Raw genomic sequence first — 20,950 nt, forward strand, 5'->3', positions numbered from 1 at the left:
GGTTCTGTGAGTGCTGCCTGGGCCCCGAGGCGGGGAGGAGTGCAGGGTAAGCACGACGGATGGGCAGCAAGGAAGGGGGTGGTCAGGGTACCATGGGCCCGGGAGGTGCCTCTCCTCCACACAGAAAGGCAGCGGGACACAGAGCAAATGTAGAAAACCTTCATTGGCAGACGATACAAATCTAAAAAAACCAACAGCCCCTGTCCTTGGTGAGAGAGCAGGTCATCTGGGGAGCAGTCCCAGGCAGGCGCTAAGTTGGGGTGCCCACGAGTCCTGCAGGGCCCTGGCCCAGCGTCTGCCCAATCACAGCTGTCTCCAGAGGCTTGAAGCCCACGTTGTCCAGCGGGATCCCAAAGGCCAGGAGCTTTGCCTCGTAGGTGCGCAGCAGGTCGTTGTGGGCCTGCAGGGTGAGAGCGGCGTCAGGAGGGGCAGGCCAGCACCAAGGCAGACTCCAGCCCAGGCCCCCGCGGCTCTGGAGGCCGCAGGAGGCTACAGTGGAAACCCGCAGAGCGAGCCTTTATGGCAGCTCACGGCAGGCCACACCTGGTCATGAGCACTTTTCTGTACGTGAACTCAAGTAATTCACCACGGGAAATGCTGCCGTCATTCCTATTCCAAAGATGGGGAAACTGAGGTAGAAGACACAGACTTGGCAGAACTGTGCTCCTGAGCACACTCCTGGTTCTTCATCAGGCATTTCCCAATCAAACTGGTCGTCCTTGACTTCCTGGACACGACCTTCCACGTGCATGTGCTCGACCTCACGGAGCCTCCCTGCTTCGTCTGGCACTGTCTCCTGCCCCCATCCCAGGAAGGCTAGGGTCTGGGCAGAAAGTGCTGGAGGGGCCAACGTGAAGCCAGGTTCCTGTTCCCCTCCCTGGAAAATGGCTATTTTTGGAAGGGTGGGTTGCACCGGATGGTGGTGAGGGTTTGAAGAGCTGATGCGTGTGAAATGCTCAGAGCCAGGCCTGACCAGATTAAAACTCAAAAGGGCTCATTATCCTCACCATCGTCAAGGGAATGGTGCCGGAGCTTGGAGCCACAACTGCAAGGGGGAACTAAGCTCCAGAGAGAACTTGGGGCTGGGCCCTGGCTCTCGCCCTTCTCTGGGAGACAGACATTCCCCCAGACCTGCACACAGTAAATGGCCCTAATTTTGTGTGTGTCAATACCATGGGATGCCGCAGCAGCTAAAGGAAGGGCCCAGAGGGGCAGGGCCAAGGAGAGGCCCCGGGAGATCAGGTCACCATGGAGCCCAGTACCTGGCAGGCCCTGCCTCCCTCCTGGGCTTCCACACCCCAGGGTGCACAGAACCAGGAAGCGGGCCCCACCCTGCACATTTACGGGCTTATGTGAGTCACACGTATGGGGTGGCTTCTCAGGGGGAGTGTGTCCATAGGGAGCACTGTGTCTGCATTCCCCACAGGCAAAGCCCAGACAAGGCTGTGGCCTCCACCACGGAGGCAGGACCACCGGGGAGAGGGCCCAGGCCTCTCCGGTTCTCAGGGCCCTCACTGCCCCTCCCCAGTAGGAGGCCTCCATGCTCGTGTGGGTTTGGTGTGGATGGGGTGTGCAGCTCATCAGACTTAACAAGGAGAGAGAAAAGTTTGGACTCGTAGCTGTCCCCTCCGTGAAGGAAGCCCATCCAATCGCCCCAGAGCCCAGGTCACCAAGAAGAAGGGTCACATGAGAGACGGGGACAGAGTGTGCTGGACAAACTGCCCTCACTTACCAGATACCCACTGAGCAGGCCCCGGAAGGGACACCAGGACAGTGACTAGAGCTGTGGGGATGCAGCCCAGGCCATACACTGAGTGACCTGAGAAGGCCCAGACAGCCTTGGGCGATGTGTACCTCCAAGGTGCAGATGAGGTGGGGCCCTGAGAGAGGGGCAGGGGCTCCTGGTACCTTGCAGACCCGGGCCAGCTCGTACTGCAAGTCCTTGATGGTGCTGTTCTTCGATTCAAGAACGTCCTACAGAGAGAAGGGCAGACCCGAGTTTGAGCCTATCTCTGGGCTGAGGCAGACAGGGGTTGGTGGGGGTCTCGGGGCCCCAGCAGGAGATCTCAGACATGCAGGGAATGGGAGCCGGGGTCCGTCAGTGTGGACATCACACAGGCAGCAGCCAGCCAGTGTGGAAAGGCCTTCGAAGGAGAAAGGGAAAACCGGACCCGGCTCTCTGTAAGGAAACTGTCCAGATGGTGGGAAGTGAGGACAAGAGGAGAAGCCAACCAAGGTCCAGGGAAGGGCCCTTGAGCCCCTCCTGCCTCCTGGGAGGGTTCCTCTGGGCAAGCCAGGGAACGGACAAGAAAAGGCCCTGGGGGCACCTGGGTGGCTCAGTGGATTAAGCCGCTGCCTTCGGCTCAGGTCATGATCTCAGGGTCCTGGGATCGAGCCCCGCATCGGGCTCTCTGCTCCGCAGGGAGCCTGCTTCCTCCTCTCTCTCTGCCTGCCTCTCTGCCTACTTGTGATCTCTCTCTCTGTCAATTAAATAAATAAAATCTTTAAAAAACAAAAAAACAAAAAAAAAAAAAAAAAAAAGAAAAGGCCCTGGCCTGTGGTCACAGCTGCAGCGACCACTGTCGATGGGGCTGATTTGATCCCCTCCATCAGGACTGCTGGCCGCAAAGCCTTACCCAGCCCCAGGACCAGCTGCCCTTCCCAACAGCAAAGGCAGGAAAGCTCTTCCGTTTCCAAGAGCGCCCTCGCCCTCTGCCTGGCAGTGTTCACGAGTCGGGACAAGGAGTGAGACGGGCCCCGGTCTCTGGTACCTGGTGCTGCACTACGCCCTCCTATGGGGCGGCAGCACCCCAGGCCCCAAGACCCTGTTCCAAGTGACTCCAGCCCCACAGGCCCTGCCGCCCACCGAGCCGGGACACGTCGCTGCCTGGAACAGTATCCGGTCTCAGCCGGAAATGGACACCACGTCTCCGCAGCCTGCCCAGCTGTCCTCCATCAGCGACAAGTCCTTCGTCCCTCATCGGGGTCAGCTCCTACCTGCCTTCCCAGGGGGTTCTGTCTGGTGCAGCCCAGAACCTTCCATGGCTCCTCACCAGCCTCAAACTCATGCACACCAAACACACTTCGGAACCGCGCCTGTCCAGCTGGCTCTGCCCTCCTCCCCTCAGCTCTGCACTCCCCCCAACACCCAAGCAGCAAGGGGCTCACACGTGTCCAACAGCACCTGGTGGGACCTGAGAGCCTCACGTCAAGGCCAGGTGGGCAGGAAGCCAGCCTGCAGTGTTTGGGCTTTTTTTTTTAAAGATCGATTTCTTAGAGAGAGAGAGAGAGAATGCCTGCATGAGAGAAGGGGAGGGGCAGAGGGCGAGGGAGAGACAGAATCTCAAGCAGACTCCACCACGTGGAGCCTGATTCAGGGCTCAAACCCACAACCCATGGGATTGGGCCCTGAGCCGAACCAAGAATCAGACAGACACGTCATCAAGTGAGCAACCCAGGCCCCCAAAAAGGGCTTTCTGGAAAGATGAGGCGACCCAACAGCTACCTCTCTGGGCTGGGTGTCGAGTGAGCAGACGGCATTATTGCACGTTGACTAACCACCTGACAAACGCTGCCGCGCGCTTCCCAGGAGGAAACGCACCGGCACAGTGAAGACTCTGGGATCCCCGGACTCGGGTCTGCTTCTCCACAAAGGAAGAGCAGCCTGGAAGGCGCTGTGTCTGGGACAAGCTGGCCGCCCCTCCCTGGGCCTCTCCATGGAGACGTGCAGACCCGCAGGGACACTGCACCTGGGGCTGCCTCGGGCCTGAGGGCTCGGGTCACCAGGTAGCCAGGATCCCAGCACAAACACACTTCCCAGCAGCCAGAGACCCCCTTTCTGGCCTCTCCTGTTCTTTCTGTGACGCATCCTAGTGAGGCCCAGGCTTCATCCGTCTTGTTGAATGCTCTCCCCTGTGCCCAAGACAGCCCACGCAGAGGGGACCACCACAAAGAACCGTGAACTCATGACCAAACACTCTAGGCTTTGCTCAGACCTTAACTCCCTCTGGGAAGCCTGCCCCAGCCCCCACCACGTAGCCCTGTATGTCCCTGTCCCAACTGCCACAGCCCACATCAAGCAGGCCATCTTCGCGTCCAGGGCAGACTGTGGGGGTGGCCTCGGCTAAGAGCTCATAGGTTCGGCTGTGCCCCGGGACTGTCTCTAGGCTTGTCACCGGACGCCTGAGAAGCACAAGCCCCGAATTCTGAGAGCAGCTTGAGGTGTTAGCCAGGCTGAGCTAACCCTATCGTGAGCATGGATGGCCATGGGCCCAGGGCCAGAAGGGGCCAAGAGGTTGAGGAGGGGACTGGGGAAGCACGAAGCAAGAGAGAGCCTGGGGGGCTTGGGGACAGACGTCTGCAGGCCCTGTCGGTGCCCCAGTCACAGGAAACCCATAATGGTCCCTCCCCAGCGTCCGCAGCAGGTCCCTGCTGGAGAGACAGAGGCCAGACACACACACGCATCCAACACGCGACCCCAGCCTGAGCCCCGGACGCCAGCTGGGGGACCGGAATGGGACCCACCTCCAGTCTGCGGGACACAAGGGTCAGCGCCGCGGGGTCCAGGTTGGAGGCTGCCAGCACCTCGTTGAACTGTGCCTCCTTCTTCTCCACGGCGGCGCTCAGCGCCTGCATCTTCCGCTCCAGAACCAGGTTCTTGAAGCCCACCTTCTGCTGCACCTCCAGGATGGCTGCTGTGAACTTCCTGTACAGCTCGTCCCGCTCCTGCTGCACCTAAGGGGACAGGCTGTGACAGCCAGAGACACCACCTGCCCCGGGGGAAGCTCGCTGGGGAGAAGCCGCCTCCCGCCTCTGCCCCTGAACACTTCTGCAGAGTGAGCCCCTTCCACCTCTGGGTGTTGTCTCCACTGCCGGCATGCCCACGTTCTGTGACGGAATGAAGGCGTGCCACTGTCCACACTGTGGAAGGCGGGAGGAAGTGCTCACTGGACCCGCCGCTACTAAGCTGTTTCAGGAAGCAACAGGGCACCCCGGTGAGGGCTGGCGAGGCCCCACAGTGGGGCTGTGGCCCTGGGTCTGGGCAGAAGGCTCAGGTAAGACACGTCCCTGATCACCCCTACGTGAGATCAAAGGGTGAGAGTTAGCAGTGTTTGGGGGAGAGGGGCTCCTAGGGACCCACCCCCTCGGCAAGCCCCAGATCCCAGACTCCCATAGGTCGGCGTGCCCCACTAACAGCAGATCTAGAGAACAGCTCTGGGGCCAAACACCTGTCAAGAAACAAAGGTTCTTTTTTACCTTCTAACTCTTACTTTTCACTGTCACTGTAAAAAAGCAAGACTTGGTGGAAATACAAAAAGTAAACACTCCTCGGGGCACCTGGGAGGCTCAGTGGGTTTTCAGCATCTGCCTTCAGCTCAGGTCCTGATCCCAGGGTCCCAGGGTTGAGCCCTGCATGGGGATCCCTGCCCTGTGGGGAGTCTGCTTCTCCCTCTGCCCCACCCCCATGTTCTCTCACTCTGTCTCAAATGAATAACTAAAATTCTAAAAAAAAGTAAACACCCTTTAACCCAACTTCCCAGAGGCCACCACGTGAACATACAGCGTAACCCCTTCCAGGACGTTCTCTACATGTAAAAGCATGTCTTACAGCTAGAGAGAGAATTCCCTGCTCAAAGCCACAGCACCGTATCCTTCTCTTGACTGTACAGCTTTCCCCGGACAGGCTTCAATCCAGTCCCTGTCCCTTTGGTCTACCGAACGTGGACACATCGGCACCCGTGGTTTTCTCAGGGCACACTGACATTGGCCCGCACCTCAAATGACATCCACCAGAAGAGAAGGGGGGCAGAGTACCCAGCTGCAGCACGGCCTCTGCACGGCCTGCATGTTCTCCTCCCCAACACACTCCCCCTTCACCGGCAAGGTGACCCGAGGGCCCTTCGCTTAGCCAGCCAGCAGCCGGCAGCCGACAGGACCCTCCGAGGCCTCTCTATCGGTGGCTGCGTGTGACAGGCCAAGGTGCTGTTCCTGAGGAACGTGGCCCCTCCGTAATCCCAGTCTGTGACCTGGAAGTTCCATGAGGTGAGAAAGGACGGGCTTGCTGCCACTCACCAGGTTCTCAGAAAAGCACACTCAGGGACACATTCTCAACCCGATCCCCCTGGCAGTTCTGAATTAGTGAGTGGCACAGGTAGGACGTGGCCCCGTGGGCACTTCGGGCAAGATCACACTCAGAACAGCCCTCTGGGCAGACTCTATCCAAATTCCCAATGCTAACCTGGCCCAGCAACCCCATGGCCAGGGACTGACTTCCCAGAAGTCACCCCCACATCAGGATCCCTGCTCTGCGGGCAGCCTGCTTCCCCTTCTGCCTCTGCCCTTCCCCCTGCTGGTGCTCGCTCACACTCTCTCTCCCTCAAATCAATAAACAAAATCTTTAAAACAAGAAAAGATGAACTTAGAAGGATGACTGTGGCTGCATGTTTGCCGCAGCAAAGGACGGAAGCGGAGCTCCACATGCGGGGAACTGGCTACAGGCACAGGGTCGCCCACAGGCTCGGGCCCAGGGGAGGTGACAGAGAAGTGCGCTGCAGGGCAGGCGCGAAGCCACAGCTGCCCGGGGCACGCAGGGAGACGTCTGCGAGAACCCAGGGAGCGGCCCCCACGGGTGAGGACGCGCTGAGCAGGGGCGCCTCGCCCGCTTGCTCAGACAGCTTGCCCCGACCTCCTTACCAGGCGCGCCTAACACCTCAGAACGGGGACACACGCATACAGATGAGGAAGGGCACCAGGGGCCGGGCGCCCTGCACAGGCCTCACAGCTGAGCCTGCGGGAAGGAGAACGGGGAGCGAGCGTCTCCCCACAGGCGTGGCTGCTCTCGGTGAGACCCCGGGGCCGTCCACAGGGTGGGTTGCAGCTTTCCGCCTCATCGCCCCGTCAAGCCTCACAGAACGAGCCGTGGGCACCAGGACTCCAGCCGCTCTGGCCGCAGAGCCGGGGTGACGAGAGGTCCTCCCGCTCCCGCTCCTGCTCCCGCTCCCGCAGGGCTGGCGTCTGCTCACCTTGATGAACCGCTGCTCGAGCACCTCGTGTTCCCACTGCAGGTCCTTCAGCTCCTTCTCCGCGACCTTCAAACGTGCTTTTGTGCGCTGGAGAGAAAACAAGCAGTGGGAGAAGAAAGCACTGAGGATCCGGCACCCACAGAACAGACTTCTAGAGGGTGGCACCCCCAAAATAACCATCAGACAGAGCTGGCTCGGGGGCACCGCTGACTCAGCGCCCGGGTCCTGAGTTCGAGGGAGGGGACACGAGGAGGCACAGCCCACCAGCAGGCTCTGCTTGTCCCTCTCGTAGCTGCCCAGCTTCTTCTGCATCTCCTTCACGTCGTCGCGGGCCTTCTGGAGGGGGTCTGCCAGGCGCCGGTTCTGCACGGACACTTCCAGCATCTCCTTCTCCAGGTGGTCCTCCTTCTTGCGCATGTCTTCCATCTGCTCCTGTCGGCACCAGGACAGGGTGCGGGGGTTCAGCGGGCAGAGCTGCGGGAACTGTGGTCTTCAGGGGTGAGGGCCGTGAGCCCTCCCACCCAGGAAGGATGGTCCTCAAGTCCCAGACCCGTTGCGTATAACCACTCAGAGGGATTCTGCACTATGGGAACCTATTTGGAATTTTCTAGGAAGGCGGCCTCCAAGCCAGTGATATCACGCTGCGCTCGGGACCCCGGGGACAGTCCCCACAGCAGGGATGGTCGCTACCCCCACACTGGGGGACAACACCAGCACCGGGCGGCCTTGCTGCGCCTCCCACCACAGCTCTGCACGGGCTTCTGCCCGGCCCGTGCACCCTGGTCCATCCACCCGTCTGCGCTGCGTAGGGCCCTAAGTCTGCAGCGGGCGCGTCACCAACGGAGCTCCGGCAAGGACAGCGGTTATCTGTCCACGCAGGGGTGTGGGGCCCGCCGCCCTCGCACGGCACCTTGAGGGAGTTGATGAGCGCCAGGTTGTTGAGGGTGATGTCATTGTAGTAGTTCTTGATGTCCGTGAAGGCCTCCTCGTGCCGCTGCATCAGCGCGTTGATCTGGCCGTTCTTCCTCTCCTCCACCTCGTGGATCTCGGTCTTTCTCCGCAGGTCAAGCTCGTCCCTAAGCATCTTCATCTTTCTATCGTACTTGGCCTCAATCTCTGAAAGGCAGAAGCACACGGAGGAACAGGGGGCCTGACGGCTCCAAGCAGAGACGGAACCTACAGACACAGCCCAGGAACATCCCCGGGACGAGGGCTATGCGGACAAGCTCGCGGCTGACACATTCGGCACACGCACACCACAGCCAGCCTTCCGTGGCCTGTACCAGGCATGGCTAATCAATCCCGGGACCAGGGTTCCCACCGACTGAGAGTCGGCTGCTCCCACGGCGGTGTGGCTGGTGAGGGAGAACGCTGCATCAGTAAACCACACAGATTTCTCAAACAGGAGCCCCTCAGGCCAACAGCCACGAAAAAGACTATTCTGAGAATACTGCCCACGAGACTGAAAATGGCTACCTGCTTCTAACTGCCAGGAGTGGGGAAGCCGACAGTGCCCACAGCCTCCCCAGCTCGCACGGAAGTAAGATCTTCCAGGATTTGGGGCCATCCATCAGCCTTGAAAACTATCCCATCTTTTCTGTGCACGTCTGGGCCGCCATAGCCTGGTCTCTGTGCGCTGGGCTAACAAGCCCTGAAGGTTAATGACCACCGGTGGGAGGGGCTCTGGCGGGGGCCGACAGTGGACCCGTGAGACACTGACCTCGCACCTGCCTCTCAAAGTCATTCCGCATCTTGGTGATCTCCTCGGTGTGCTTCTGCAAGGGAGAGAAGCTGGCCGTTACCGGACACACACACACAAGCGTCTCCCTGGGGCTGGCCCAGCCCCTCAGGCACATGGAAAATCCAGCCCAGAAAACCCGGAGCTGCTCTGCTGGGTGCTGGCTTCCCTCGTGTCCAAGCTCATGCACCCTGCTCAGTGACGTTGTGGTAACCATGTGGTAACATGTTTCGTCATTCAACTCCCTCTGCTAAAGTCACGTCTGAGCTCGACACAAAGTGAACAGATGCTCCAAACGCTATAACCATGCTCGGCCTTTGGCTCGGTCTGCCCACAGGCTACAGACCACGGGCCACACCTACACAGAGCTGCAGGCTCTCTCCGCTGCCTGCTGACCTGCCTCAGCTGGGGCTTAGAGGAGACTGAAAAGTATGTTGACAGTTACATGTAAACATTTTGAATAAAAAACTGACATTATTGTTCAGTCATGTTTTTGCACAAAGGGGAACTAACCACGTAACCAAATCCAGGCCTCAGGTAAGCAGGCGGCCTCACATGACTAAATTCACTAGAAACCAGCCCAGGCTGCACTTCTGTCAACAAAGACCAGACAATTCTCGTGACCAAGGCTTCAGCCTCCAGCTCCGCTGCAAAGCCTGCATTGTTACTGAGTTTTCCTGGTTCAGAGGAGGCTGGCTGGCCTCTAGGCATGCGGCAAATGTGTTAACAAAGTCCTCTCAGACTGCAGCCAGGAAGGAGCCTTAGAAAAATCAAAGTTGAACCACCTTCCCTCTGCCCAAATCCTCCAAACGTCCACCAACTCAGCCTGGGTCAAAGCCTCCTAACTGTGGCTCCTGACGCCAACGAGCTCTGACGGATCTCCCTGGCCTCCTCGCCCCTCGCTCCTCTGGGCCTTCACACTGGCCCATCCCTGCTCCCTTCGTCAGACCTGGTCTCCCTCAGCCTGGCTCAGCAACCCTCCTTCCAGTCTTTGCCCAAATGCCACCTTCTCCATGAACCATTCGCAGAACTCCTGGTGGACAAATGCCACGCCCGTCCCCGATCTCCAGCACCTTCCTCCCTGCTTTGTTCTTCCCACAGCCCTCCTGCCTGTGGGTATGTAGACACGTCAACCCTCCATTCTGTCTTCTGGCTCCTTCCTGCACCATCAGACATCCGTGGGCGGTCCTCCCATCATTCCCGTTCCCCATATGTCCGCAGAAATCAGGCCAGGGCCTGCACCTTACAGATACTCAGCAAATGAATTTCATTTCCACCTGGAACGCCCCCCCCCCCCCCCACCCAGCCTCCCCAAGAAGGACCAAAAAGTCAGCCAGGTGCTCGTGAGCCCAGCTTGCATGACACGCTTCCCACTACCTGGGGGCTTGCACGCTGGACACTTTAATGGTTGTGTGTGTTTCTAAATGCCCGCGAGACCCCTGGGAGAGCAGCCAGGTATCAGGGGTCAGCAGCACGTGGCGAAAGACGCTGCGCAGGACTTCCCTCCTGGGGAGTCAGTCGGTGCTTCAGTCTAAGACACAAGACTGTGCCTGGGTCTGGCTGCTTCTTCTTGTTATTTTTATTTTTATTTCAAGTGGTTGCCAAAATGCAGGGAACTGCTAACGAAAACATGAACTCCCAGCTCTGCTGAATGATCCGGAGTTCGCGGGCCCCGGCGCCCCACACCTACCAGCCGCAGGTTCTTCACCATCACCTCGTTGGCCAGCTCCTGCTCCTTGAGCTCCACGTGCAGCGCCCGCACGTCCTTGCGCAGTGCTCCCTCCTGCGTGCGGTGCTCCTTCTGCGCCAGCTTCATGACCACAGCGCCCTCCGCCTTCATCTCCGTCAGGTTGTTCTGATGCTCGTACAGCAGGTGTTTCACCTTCTGCTTGTACACCTGCAGAGCGCGGGAGCAGGTGACTGCCTGCTCACCCGCACACACACCCCGGCACGTGCGGGCTCCCTGCACTCACACACACACCCCTGCGCACTTTCACACACATCCCCACATCTGTGGGCGCCCTGCACACACATCCTCTTCTGCAAGAAACACCTTCGTTTCTCACTGTAAAGGATACAAAGGGCTACACCAGAGGAGAGAAAATGCTCCCGCCCCGGCCCCCGGCCAGCCCTGCTGCTCCGTGAGGTACAGGGAGAGGCCGGTCGGCCCCACTAACCTTGATCTCAACCTGGTGCCTCTCTTCAGCCTCCTCCATCTCCCGGTCTTTGTTCCGCAGCTCGGCCTTCTTCTCCTCCAGCTGCCTCCGCGTGATCTCCCAGAAGGTGTGGATCTTGTCCCGCTCCAGCTGGAAGTAGTTGCGCTCCTCGCGCTCACGGTCCAGCTCCTCGCGGACGCGGCTGACGTGCTCCTCCACCTGCCGGGCAGGGCAGAGCCATGAGGGCCCAGCAGGGGCCCGCCCAGTGCCAAGAAGAAAGGAGGGCCCCTCTCACCTAAAAACAAGAAAAACTAAAGGTAAGAAATTAAAATAGGATGCTAGGAAGGCCTAAGGACAGGACACATTCAGAAAATAGTAGAAACATCTTGAATGTGGCTAATAAACGTAAAATGATTATATCCTTTATTCCACTCCTGGGAGTTCAAACTAAAGAAATGTCCCAAAAGAACACAAGGGCTTTCTGCTCAAAGGCAGTAGTCACACCTTATCACGACGTCAAAAGGGGCACCTGGGTGGCCTGAGAGTCCTGCGCTCTCAGTAGGTTCAGGTCATGCTCTCATGGGGTGATGGGATCGAGCCACTGCCTGGGTCCCCGCTCTGCAGGGAGTCTGCCTAAAGGCTCTTTCCCTCTGCCCCTCCCCCAGCTCACGTGTGTGCGCGCGCACACACACTCTCTCTCTCCCTCCCTCTCATATAAATAAATAAATCTTTAAAAAAAATTTTTTTAAGGGGGCACCTGGGCAGCTCAGTTGGTTAACTGTCTGCCTTCGGCTCAGGTCATGATCCTGGGGTCCTGGGATGGAGCCCCATGTCAGGCTCCCTGCTCAGTGGGGTCTGCTTCTCCCTCCCCACTCCTGCTCTCTGTCACTCACTATCTCTATCTCTCTCTCTCACATGAATAAATAAAATCTTTTTTAAAAATTCTTTTAAGGAAATAATCTGAGATGATTTTAAACAGGGAAATGACTGAGAAATTAGAGTAGATCTACTGGAAGATGACGCGGCCCCAAGACACACAGGTACGAAGTCGGGTAGCACCACATGCACAGAATGATGCTCATTTTAAAACACTCACCTCTAAAGATATGTGTTAAGCAAAAACATATACAAAACCAGAAGACCAGCTAACATCAGAAAGGCCTGGTCCAAAGCCAGTGGCAGCCAAATCTGCAAACAGGTTAAATTTCAGAGAAAAGTGAGGCAGGCTGCTAGCTTCCTGTGAACTTCCTTTCCATGAAGAATTGGTTGTCTACATCGCGAGAGGTAAGGGAAACAAAAGCAAAAAGCAACTACTGGGACTTCATCAAGATAAGAAGCTGCTGAAACCATCTAAAGGCAGCCCAGAACGAGAGAAGACATTTGCAAACAATGTATTGGATAAAGGGTTAGTATCCAAAATCTAGAAAGAGCTTATCAAACTCAACACCCAAGAAACAACCCAATCAAGAGACGGGCAGAAGACCTGAACAGACATTTCTACAAAGACAACATCCAGACGGCCGACAGACACGTGAGAGAGTGCGCCACACCACTCGGCATCAGGGAAACACAAATCAAAACCACAGTGAGATCCCACCTCACACCAGTCAGAATGGCTAAAATTAACAAGTCGGGGGGCGCCTGGGTGGCTCAGTGGGTTAAGCCGCTGCCTTCGGCTCAGGTCATGATCTCGGGGTCCTGGGATCGAGTCCCGCATCGGGCTCTCTGCTCAGCAGGGAGCCTGCTTCCCTCTCTCTCTCTCTCTCTGCCTGCCTCTCTGTCTGCTTGTGATCTCTCTCTCTCTGTCAAATAAAAAAAAAAAAATTAAAATTAACAAGTCAGGAAACGACAGATTTGGCGAGGACGCAGAGAAAGGGGAACCCTCGTGCACTGTCAGTGGGAATGCAAACTGGTGCAGCCACTCTGGGAAACAGCATGGAGGTTCCTCAAGACGTTAAAACGAGAACTACCCTAAGACCCAGGATTGCACTAATGGGTATTCACCAAAATGACACAAAAATACGGATCCAAAGGGTCATATACACCCCAGTGTTTATACCAGCAAAGTCCACAATAGCCAACCTATGCAAAGAGTCCAAATTTTCATCAACTGATGCTATTAAAAGAAGACGGTACTGATCTGCCCCCCAGTAATGGGTCCATAATTAAAGGAGCGAGACTGATTTAAAGCAAAGGTTAAGCAAAGCTTTATTTCGCGCCAAGCATCCTGAATCAAACCGAACGTTCGGGCCGCACCTCTTACAAGAGAGGGCGACCTTTCGCTGTTTCACAGACTAGCTTTCAAGGGCAAAGGCCATGTGTTTGGGCCTGGCCACGCACAGGTGGCCAATGAGATTGTAACACACAGAGGAAACTCCACAGTCATGTTAGGTCACATATAAGTGACCAACTGAATTACAATTTACCCTATAGTAGACATTTGACCTAGCCTATCACCTCAGTTAGAATTGGCGCCCAAAAGGCTCCCAGAGGGCGGGGGTCCCCACTCCTTGGTAGCCAGGGAGACAGTATGCAACCCCCCACTGATCGGATATCTCCACCTGGCCTGACCCAACCTTGTATCTGGGCTTTGTTACCTGGAGCTGATTTCCCGGACTTGTTTTTTTTTTTTTTTAAGATTTTATTTATTTGACAGAGAGAAATCACAAGAGAGGCAGGCAGAGAGAGAGGAAGGGAAGCAGGCTCTCCGCTGAACAGAGAGCCCGATGCGGGACTCGATCCCAGGATCCTGAGATCACGACCTGAGCCGAAGGCAGCCGCTTAACCCACTGAGCCACCCAGGCACCCCTCCCGGACTTGTTTTTAAGTAAGTCCCCTGGGGGAAGGGGAGCAGGGACAGTTTAAGGGTTAAACAGCAAGGTTAGTGTTTAACCTGGATAGAAGCCTCTGGCTAAATAGGTCCTTACAGTACTAAAAGATAAAGATGTGGTTCATACATATAATGGAACACTACTCAGCCATCAAAAAGAATGAAATCTTGCCAGTTGCAATGGAGCCAGAGGGTATTATGCTAGTGAGATCGGTCACAGAAAGACAAACACCGTATGGTCTCACTCACATATGTAGAACTTAAAGAAAACAGATGAACATACGGCAAGGCGGGCAGGAGGAAAGAGAGAGAGGGAGATAAACCATAAGAGACTCCTTTTTTTCTTTTTTAAGATTTTATTTGTTTATTCAACAGAAAGAATGAGAGCACAAGTAGGCAGAGCAGCAGGCAGAGGGAGAGGGAGAAGCAGGCTCCCCGCTGAGCAGGGAGCCCCACGCGGAACTCGATCCCGGAGCCCGGGATCATGACCCCAGCTGAACGCACTTACAACTGAGCCACCCAGGTGCCCCAACCATGAGAGACTCTTAACAATGGACAACATGCTGAGGGCTGACGGAGGGTGGGGGGTGGGGACGGGACAGATGAGTGATGGGCCCTGAGGAGGGCATCTGTTAGGATGAGCACTGGGTGTTATATGGAAGTGACGAATCACTGATTTCTACTCCCGAAACCAATACACACTGTATATCAATAAGTAAAATTTAAATTAAAGAAATAAATAATTGGGACATCCAGGCTACCTACTTTGCCTGGCTCATAGTATCAGATTTCACTCAATATTCAGATTTCTTATAAATACACAGATTTCTAGTTTCTCTTTAAAAATCAGAAAACATACTGCCCTGTAGCACAACGTCCATAGGGTAAGCATCCAAAGGACAGACTGCACTCCCCAGCCCCTCAGCCCTGCCTGGACCCTGGATAGTTCTGAGGGCGTCAGTCAGTCCCGCACATGCTGACCGATCACAGCTCTGTCACAGTTCTGTACCCACAGAGACAAGAAACAGCTCAAGTGCTGGGGCAATGGGACGTGCTGTCCAGTCCCCACGCAGCAGCCCCGGTGATCCCTCCAACACAAACCTGAACCCATCACCATCTGCTTAAACTGCCTGTGGCTTCTCTGCATATAAAATAAAGCAACTCAGGGTGCCTGGGGGGCTCAGTCGGTGAAGCATCTGCCTTTAGCTCTGGTCATGATCTGAGCGAGATCATGATCTCAATCCTGGGACTGAGCACCGCCTGCTTCTCCCTCTTACTCCTTCTCTGTGCTTTCTCTCTCCTTCTCTCAAACAAATAAAATCTTAAAGAAAAAGAAAGAAACACTTCTATCTTTAAAAAAATCAAATCAAATCAAGCAACTCTTCACCCCTGTGCACTGGCCTCTGCCCAGCTCTCTACCGTCCCTTTGTATTTACATCTTATCCTAAAACCATCCAAACAGGGGCGCCTGAGTGGTTCAGTCAGTTAAGCCTCCAACTCCTGGTTTTGGATCAGGTAAGGATCTCAGGAGTCTGGGATCGAGCCCTGTGGCAGGCCCTGAGCTCAGCAGGGAATCTGCTTCTCTCTCTCTCTCAAATAAATAAATATATCTCTTTTTAAAAACTATCAAAAGGGGCGCCTGGGTGGCTCAGCGGGTTAAGCCTCTGCCTTCGGTTCAGGTCATGATCTCAGGGTCCTGGGATTGAGCCCCTTATCGGGCTCTCTGCTCGGCGGGGAGCCTGCTTCCCCCTCTTTCTCTGCCTCTCTGCCTACTTGTGATCTCTCTCTGTTAAATAAATAAATAAAATCTTTTTTAAAAAACTATCAAAAGAGGGGCGCCTGGGTGGCTCAGTGGATTAAGCCGCTGCCTTCAGCTCAGGTCATGATCTCAAGGTCCTGGGATCGAGCCCCGCATCGGGCTCTCCGCTCCGCGGGGAGCCTGCTTCCTCCTCTCTCTCTGCCTCTCTCTCTGCCTGCGTCTCTACCTACTTGTGATCTCTCTCTGTCAAATAAATAAATAAATAAATAATCTTTAAAAAAAAAACTATCAAAAGAAAGGTAGGTTTATTAGCACAAACACACGAGCTGACATGGGACCCCCAACAGGTCCCTAGCAGACAGTCGCCAGTCACTCAACATGGCGGCTGGAAGAGACACGAACATTGCATCTCATGGTTCACTGTATGTTGCAATTTTTAGGTGCCCTTTAGTTAAAATTATAATTGTTTAATTATGTTCCCTGGCCCTTAATGTCATCAAAGTGGACAAGTGGCTTAAAATAATTCCTACTGGGACTCCTAGGGTCTCAGTTGGTTGAGCGTCTGCCTTTGGCTCAGGTCATGATCTCAGGGTCCTGGGGTTGAGCCCCATGTTGCACTCCTTGCTCAGCGGGGGTCTGCTTCTCCCTCGCCCCTCCCCTCCCTTGTGCTCTCCCTCTCTCTCTCTCTCTCATATAAATGACTAAAATCTTTCTTTTAAAAGGGGGGAAAAATTAAAGCCTATTAAAAATACAAAAATAGGGGCACCTGGGTGGCTCAGTGGGTTAAAGCCTCTGCCTTTCGGCTCAGGTCATGATCTCAGGGTCCTGGGATCGAGCCCCGCATCGGGCTCCTGCTCAGCAGGGAGGCTGCTTCCCCTTCTCTCTCTGCCTGCCTCCCTGCCTGCTTGTGATCTCTGTCTGTCAAATAAATAAATAAAATCTTTAAAAAAAATAAAATAAAAAATAAATAATTCCTACCATTTAATGGCAAATAAATAAGAATACTGTACACACATATACTACAACAGTTCAGCAAACATCAGGTGCATAGAAGGGTAAAACTGAAAGGATACACAGAATATTAAAAATAGGGGAACCGGGGCGTCTGGGTGGCTCAGCGCGTTAAAGCCTCTGCCTTTGGCTCGGGTCATGATCTCAGGGTCCTGGGATCGAGCCCCACATTGGGCTCTCTGCTCAGTGGGGAGCCTGCTTCCTCCTCTCTCTCTGCCCACGTGTGATCTCTGTCAAATAAATAAATAAAATCTTAAAAAAAAAAATCGGGGCACCTAGGTGGCTCAGTCAGTTCAGTGTCAGCCTTCGGCTCGGGTCATGATCCCAAAGGCCTGCGACTGAGTCCAGCATTGCGCTCCTCTCCCTTTCCCTCTGCTGCTCCCCCTGCTTGTGCTTTCTCTCACTACCTCTGGAAAAAAAATAAATAAAAAAACTTTTTAAAGGAAGAAAGCTAAAAATAGTTTTTATATCAGAAAATCATTTTCTTCCAAATTCCTACCACCCTATAAAAAAATTCCTTCAATGCGGCTACATTTTTTTTTAGTATGTACTGTACTTGATAGCTTTGGAGCCGATGAGAATTATGGGAACGGACAGAAGTGCAGGCGCAGACTGAGGGGACACGGATGAGGAGCGGTGGGCGCTGGGCGGCGGCTGAAAGAGGTTCACGAAGGCAGACACCGGAGACAACACTGAACAGCAGCACCACCATCCCGACCCAGGACCAGGCCAAGGCCTTGCTCACCTGCCCCGTGCTCATGTCCTCTGGAGCAAGCCCGTCGACAATCGGGGCACCTTTGGTTTTCCCTTTCTTCCCTTTCTTCTTGGGCGCCTTTGATTAAAGAAGACATGATTGGTGAGGAAGGAAGGCTCTCCAAAGGCGTCGGCTTCTAGCTGGCTCTGATTAACCCCCCCGGGGACACACTGGGACAGGAGGACCTGTTCTGGTGTCTCTCCTGTTGCTCAAGATCTCACGCCCCACCTGGAGCTCATCACTGTGCCCTAAGGTTTCCCACCCATAGTCACCCACAGGGAAAAGCAAGGACAAACCTTCCTTTTCAGAAGAGAACATTTTTTCCCTCAGAAAGGAAGGCAAGGGAAACTCCTTCTAAATCCATTCCTTGGTATGTGGCAGAGACATCCTGGGCATGAATGCAAAATTTACTTGGCCAAGAAGAACCCCAACAGCAAACTGTCAAACGTCACCATGTTGGCGATAATGCTTGGTGACCACCATAGAGAAACCTGCAAGAAACTGCTGGGTATGTGTACAGAGAAATGGTCCAGAGCAAGGATCACAGGTGGAACCATGAGGCTGCCTTTCTTCCACATACAAAACGCCTCCGGAGACCCCTGGTCAGGAGCTGAAGCAGACGGCACCCCCCACGGGTGCTCTGTAAGGGTTCGCCACGCAGGAGCAGCTCCTAGTGCACTGCCTGCTTCTAACAACGGACATGGTGGAAGAGCCTCCCACCTCCACTCACTTCCCAAGAGCCCCTCAAGCAGGTACTGAATTTCCAAGTCCCTGTCTTCTGTCTGCACTCTGCCAGCCCTGGGACCCATGCTTGTGTGCGTCTGCCCGCATCTACCTGTTTCTGTGACCTTTCTGTGTCTGTGTCTAAATGTCTCTGTTAACGTTTCTATGTCGCTATAGGTATGTCGACGGGTAACATCTTTATGATTACAAAAAAACTTTTGCACGGATACCGTAGAAAACAGAAACGCAAAAAGAAAATAGGAAAATCCCCCCATTCCAACAAGCTAGTGACAAACCTAGGATTCTGGTGGCCATTTCCAGTTGATTTAAAAAACCCATGCACTGAGATCTCCACTGCTAACGGGCTGCCCTCTTTCCAATCCCTCTGCTCCAACAAGCCCACCCCATGGGAGGCGTTTCATAAGTACTTGGCAACTCACAGCCAAGTGCAGGGGCTGGGCATAGCTCCTGGGGAGGCACCCCCCCATCAGCGGATACCCACTCCCGCAGCACCTGCCTGGAAAACGAGCTCCTGTGAACCCTAAATCATGAGTGGAGGGGCAGGTGAGGGCCCCGAAAGTGAGACAGACAGGGAGTCCCACGCTGCTCCTCTAGGTATGGGCCTGACTCCTCCAAGGCTCTCCAAGGGAACAGCAGCTCCTGAACCCTGAGGCTCTGTCCAGGAACCCTCGGTGTAGAGGGACCTCTGGCCACTCCCGTATGCCCCAGGCTCTCCACCCCAGAGACTGGAGGTCCTTCGGTATCCCCTGAACCCGACTGTGCCCCCGGGCTCCTCGCCCTAGGTCTCAAGGACATGGGGGACTGAGAACTCCCTCCGGACAGGAAATCCTTCTGGCCCAGGTTCTGTCTTCCGGGCAGCGTGCAACCCGCAGCCTGGATCCTGGGCGGGGGGCGCGTCTGTGGGCCCCCGTGAGCACCGGATCCGGGAGAGCCCGGATCTCTCAGCTCCGAGTGCGCGCGGGGCCCGGGCTGCGGGAGCCCCCCGGCCAGCGCTCTCCCCACCAAGACGCCACGAGGGCGCCAAGGCCCCGGAGCTCCAGGCCCCCTACGCTGGGGTCTCCGCGTCCTCGAGTCCCGCGGCCCCAGACCTCCCGTCCAGGCGTGTCTCTGCGCGCACGGCCGCCTAAGGGCGCCCCAGGCCCCGGCCTAGACCCCAGCCAGCTCCCGGCGCCTGCTCACCATGGCTGCGGAGGCCCGGACCCGTCGCGACCCCGACAGGCGGCTCCCGCCCGGCGCAGGCTGCGCCGTCTCCCGGCAACCGGCGGGCGGGGCCGCGCGAAGTCTCGGCGATCCTCGCGAGACCTGGCCGGCCGCGCCGGCCCCTAGCGACGGCGCAGGCGAGCCCCTAGCAACGCGCCGGGCCGGACGGGGCCGCGGAGTCGTCGGGCTGCTCCCGGCGGCCGTGGGGGGCTGCGGGCTTCTGCTCGTCTCCCCGCCCGGCACCGAAGCTCCGTGAGCGCGGGGAGCCGCGGGGTCGGCGTCACACCTCCAGCGCGCGCGCACCGACCACACGCCGGTGCGCGGGAAGAGGCCGCCCGCGAAGGACCGAGGCGGGGAGGCCGGGAGGAGCTGCCCCGCCAGGCTCCCAGGCGCCGTGCAAACGGGATTGCACTCGGGCCGAGATCATGCCCCGGGCCGCACCCCGCCCGAGCCGCCCGCTGTCCCGGAGAGCTGGGAGGACGGCCGCGGCTCCGCAGACCGCCCGGCCCGGACAGACACGGACGGAAGCGCATCTTCCCCGGGCTCCGAAGGGCGCGGTCTGCAAGGGGCTCCTGCTCACACACACACGCGCTCCCCGGGCGGCCTCCTCCGCGCGCTCGTGGCGAGGACAGACCAGAAGCCGCGGCCGCAAGTTTCCCGACGGGCCTGCAGAAGAAAGGAGGGCTTGGACGCTCCCGTCCTAACCTCTTGCTCCGAAAACCGCCAGTCATCCTATGACTTCGAAAGGGAATGTCCCCCCTACCTCCATGCGTCCCTCCGTGTCACCCAGAAAGCTGGGAGTGGCCATCCGTACAGTGTTCGTCCCTTTTTCCACACCCTCGACATTACCATCTTCCTAAATAGCGGCTCTGCAGCAGGTCGTGTTTTCCCTTCTGTTTGGGGGTAGAGAAGATTCCAGAATCTCCGCTCTCGAAGAGTTGCCTTGAGGAGAGAGTGTGAGTACTGAAGAAGGCTTGGGTGCCCACGGTCAGGTCAGGTCAGGTCAGGTCAGTCCTGCCCAAGGAGGAAGATGCCTCGTTAGCTGGGCTTGCTTGGGCCCAGCACACACAGAGGCGGGGATCTGAGAGCCAAGGAGGCTGAGAGCCTCCTTAGGGAGGACCCTAAGAGGCTTCTGCTTGCCCAGCCAAGGTGGGGCTTGCCAGCCTGGAGGCCGTCGTGAGGTCTGCTCATGTCACTGTGCCTGGGCAGCCAAGAGCCCTCGCTGCGGTGCCAGACACACTGGCCTGATAGGGGCCTCCTCCCCCACTGCCAGGGCCTCCCAGAGGAGGGTTGGCAGGCGAGGCCCTGCAGCTGGGTAACACAGAAGGGTAATTATTGTTATTTAACACTTACTCTGGCCAGCCCCATATGCTAGATGCCTTACGCTGATTGGCGTTTTTGCCTTAGAAGTCTGGGATCTCTGAATTAAATAAATGCATTAACATGAACTCCTTTCAGCAAAAAGGGCAAGAAATAAGAGGGTTAGCTAAGGATAACAAGACAGGAAATTCATTTGTCAAAACCAAGAGCGTTGCTTAGTTTATCTGTATGGATTGCAGAGATGAATAGGTCCAGTGAGCCCCGCTGACAACTCCCTGGGCTTCTGACCGGGCCCACAGTGACCTGTGCTTTTCATATTGGATTTGAGTTCAGATTCTTAGAAAAGAGCCTTTTTTCTTCACATGTGTGGCTCAAGATACTTTCATTCCATCAAGCCGTGCAGCTCTGAAGCCCAG

General features: G+C 56.2%; 1 protein-coding gene across 3 annotated transcripts; it reads right to left on the reverse strand.

Annotated features, from left to right (window-relative positions):
• Positions 1 to 83: 83 nt before the first annotated feature.
• Positions 84 to 19,255, reverse strand: GAS8 (growth arrest specific 8). Of its 3 annotated transcripts, none has more exons than XM_045987566.1 (11): positions 19,194 to 19,255; positions 17,262 to 17,348; positions 10,938 to 11,135; positions 10,451 to 10,657; positions 8,743 to 8,797; positions 7,933 to 8,138; positions 7,287 to 7,454; positions 7,023 to 7,109; positions 4,525 to 4,734; positions 1,909 to 1,974; positions 84 to 400 (listed from the first exon to the last, which is right to left on the reverse strand). In XM_045987566.1, exons 1-11 carry the CDS (start codon positions 19,194 to 19,196, stop codon positions 251 to 253), a joined length of 1,437 nt encoding a protein of 478 aa, XP_045843522.1. In that variant the 5' UTR covers positions 19,197 to 19,255; the 3' UTR covers positions 84 to 250. The 3 variants fall into 3 exon arrangements, with proteins under 3 accessions (XP_045843522.1, XP_045843523.1, XP_045843525.1); XM_045987567.1 differs by having other exon boundaries at positions 10,938 to 11,211; positions 19,194 to 19,245; XM_045987569.1 differs by lacking the exons at positions 8,743 to 8,797; positions 10,938 to 11,135; positions 17,262 to 17,348; positions 19,194 to 19,255 and having other exon boundaries at positions 10,451 to 10,575.
• Positions 19,256 to 20,950: the final 1,695 nt, after the last annotated feature.

Source organism: Meles meles, chromosome 19, assembly GCF_922984935.1.
Source record: "Meles meles chromosome 19, mMelMel3.1 paternal haplotype, whole genome shotgun sequence".
Taxonomy (NCBI): Eukaryota; Metazoa; Chordata; class Mammalia; order Carnivora; family Mustelidae; genus Meles; species Meles meles.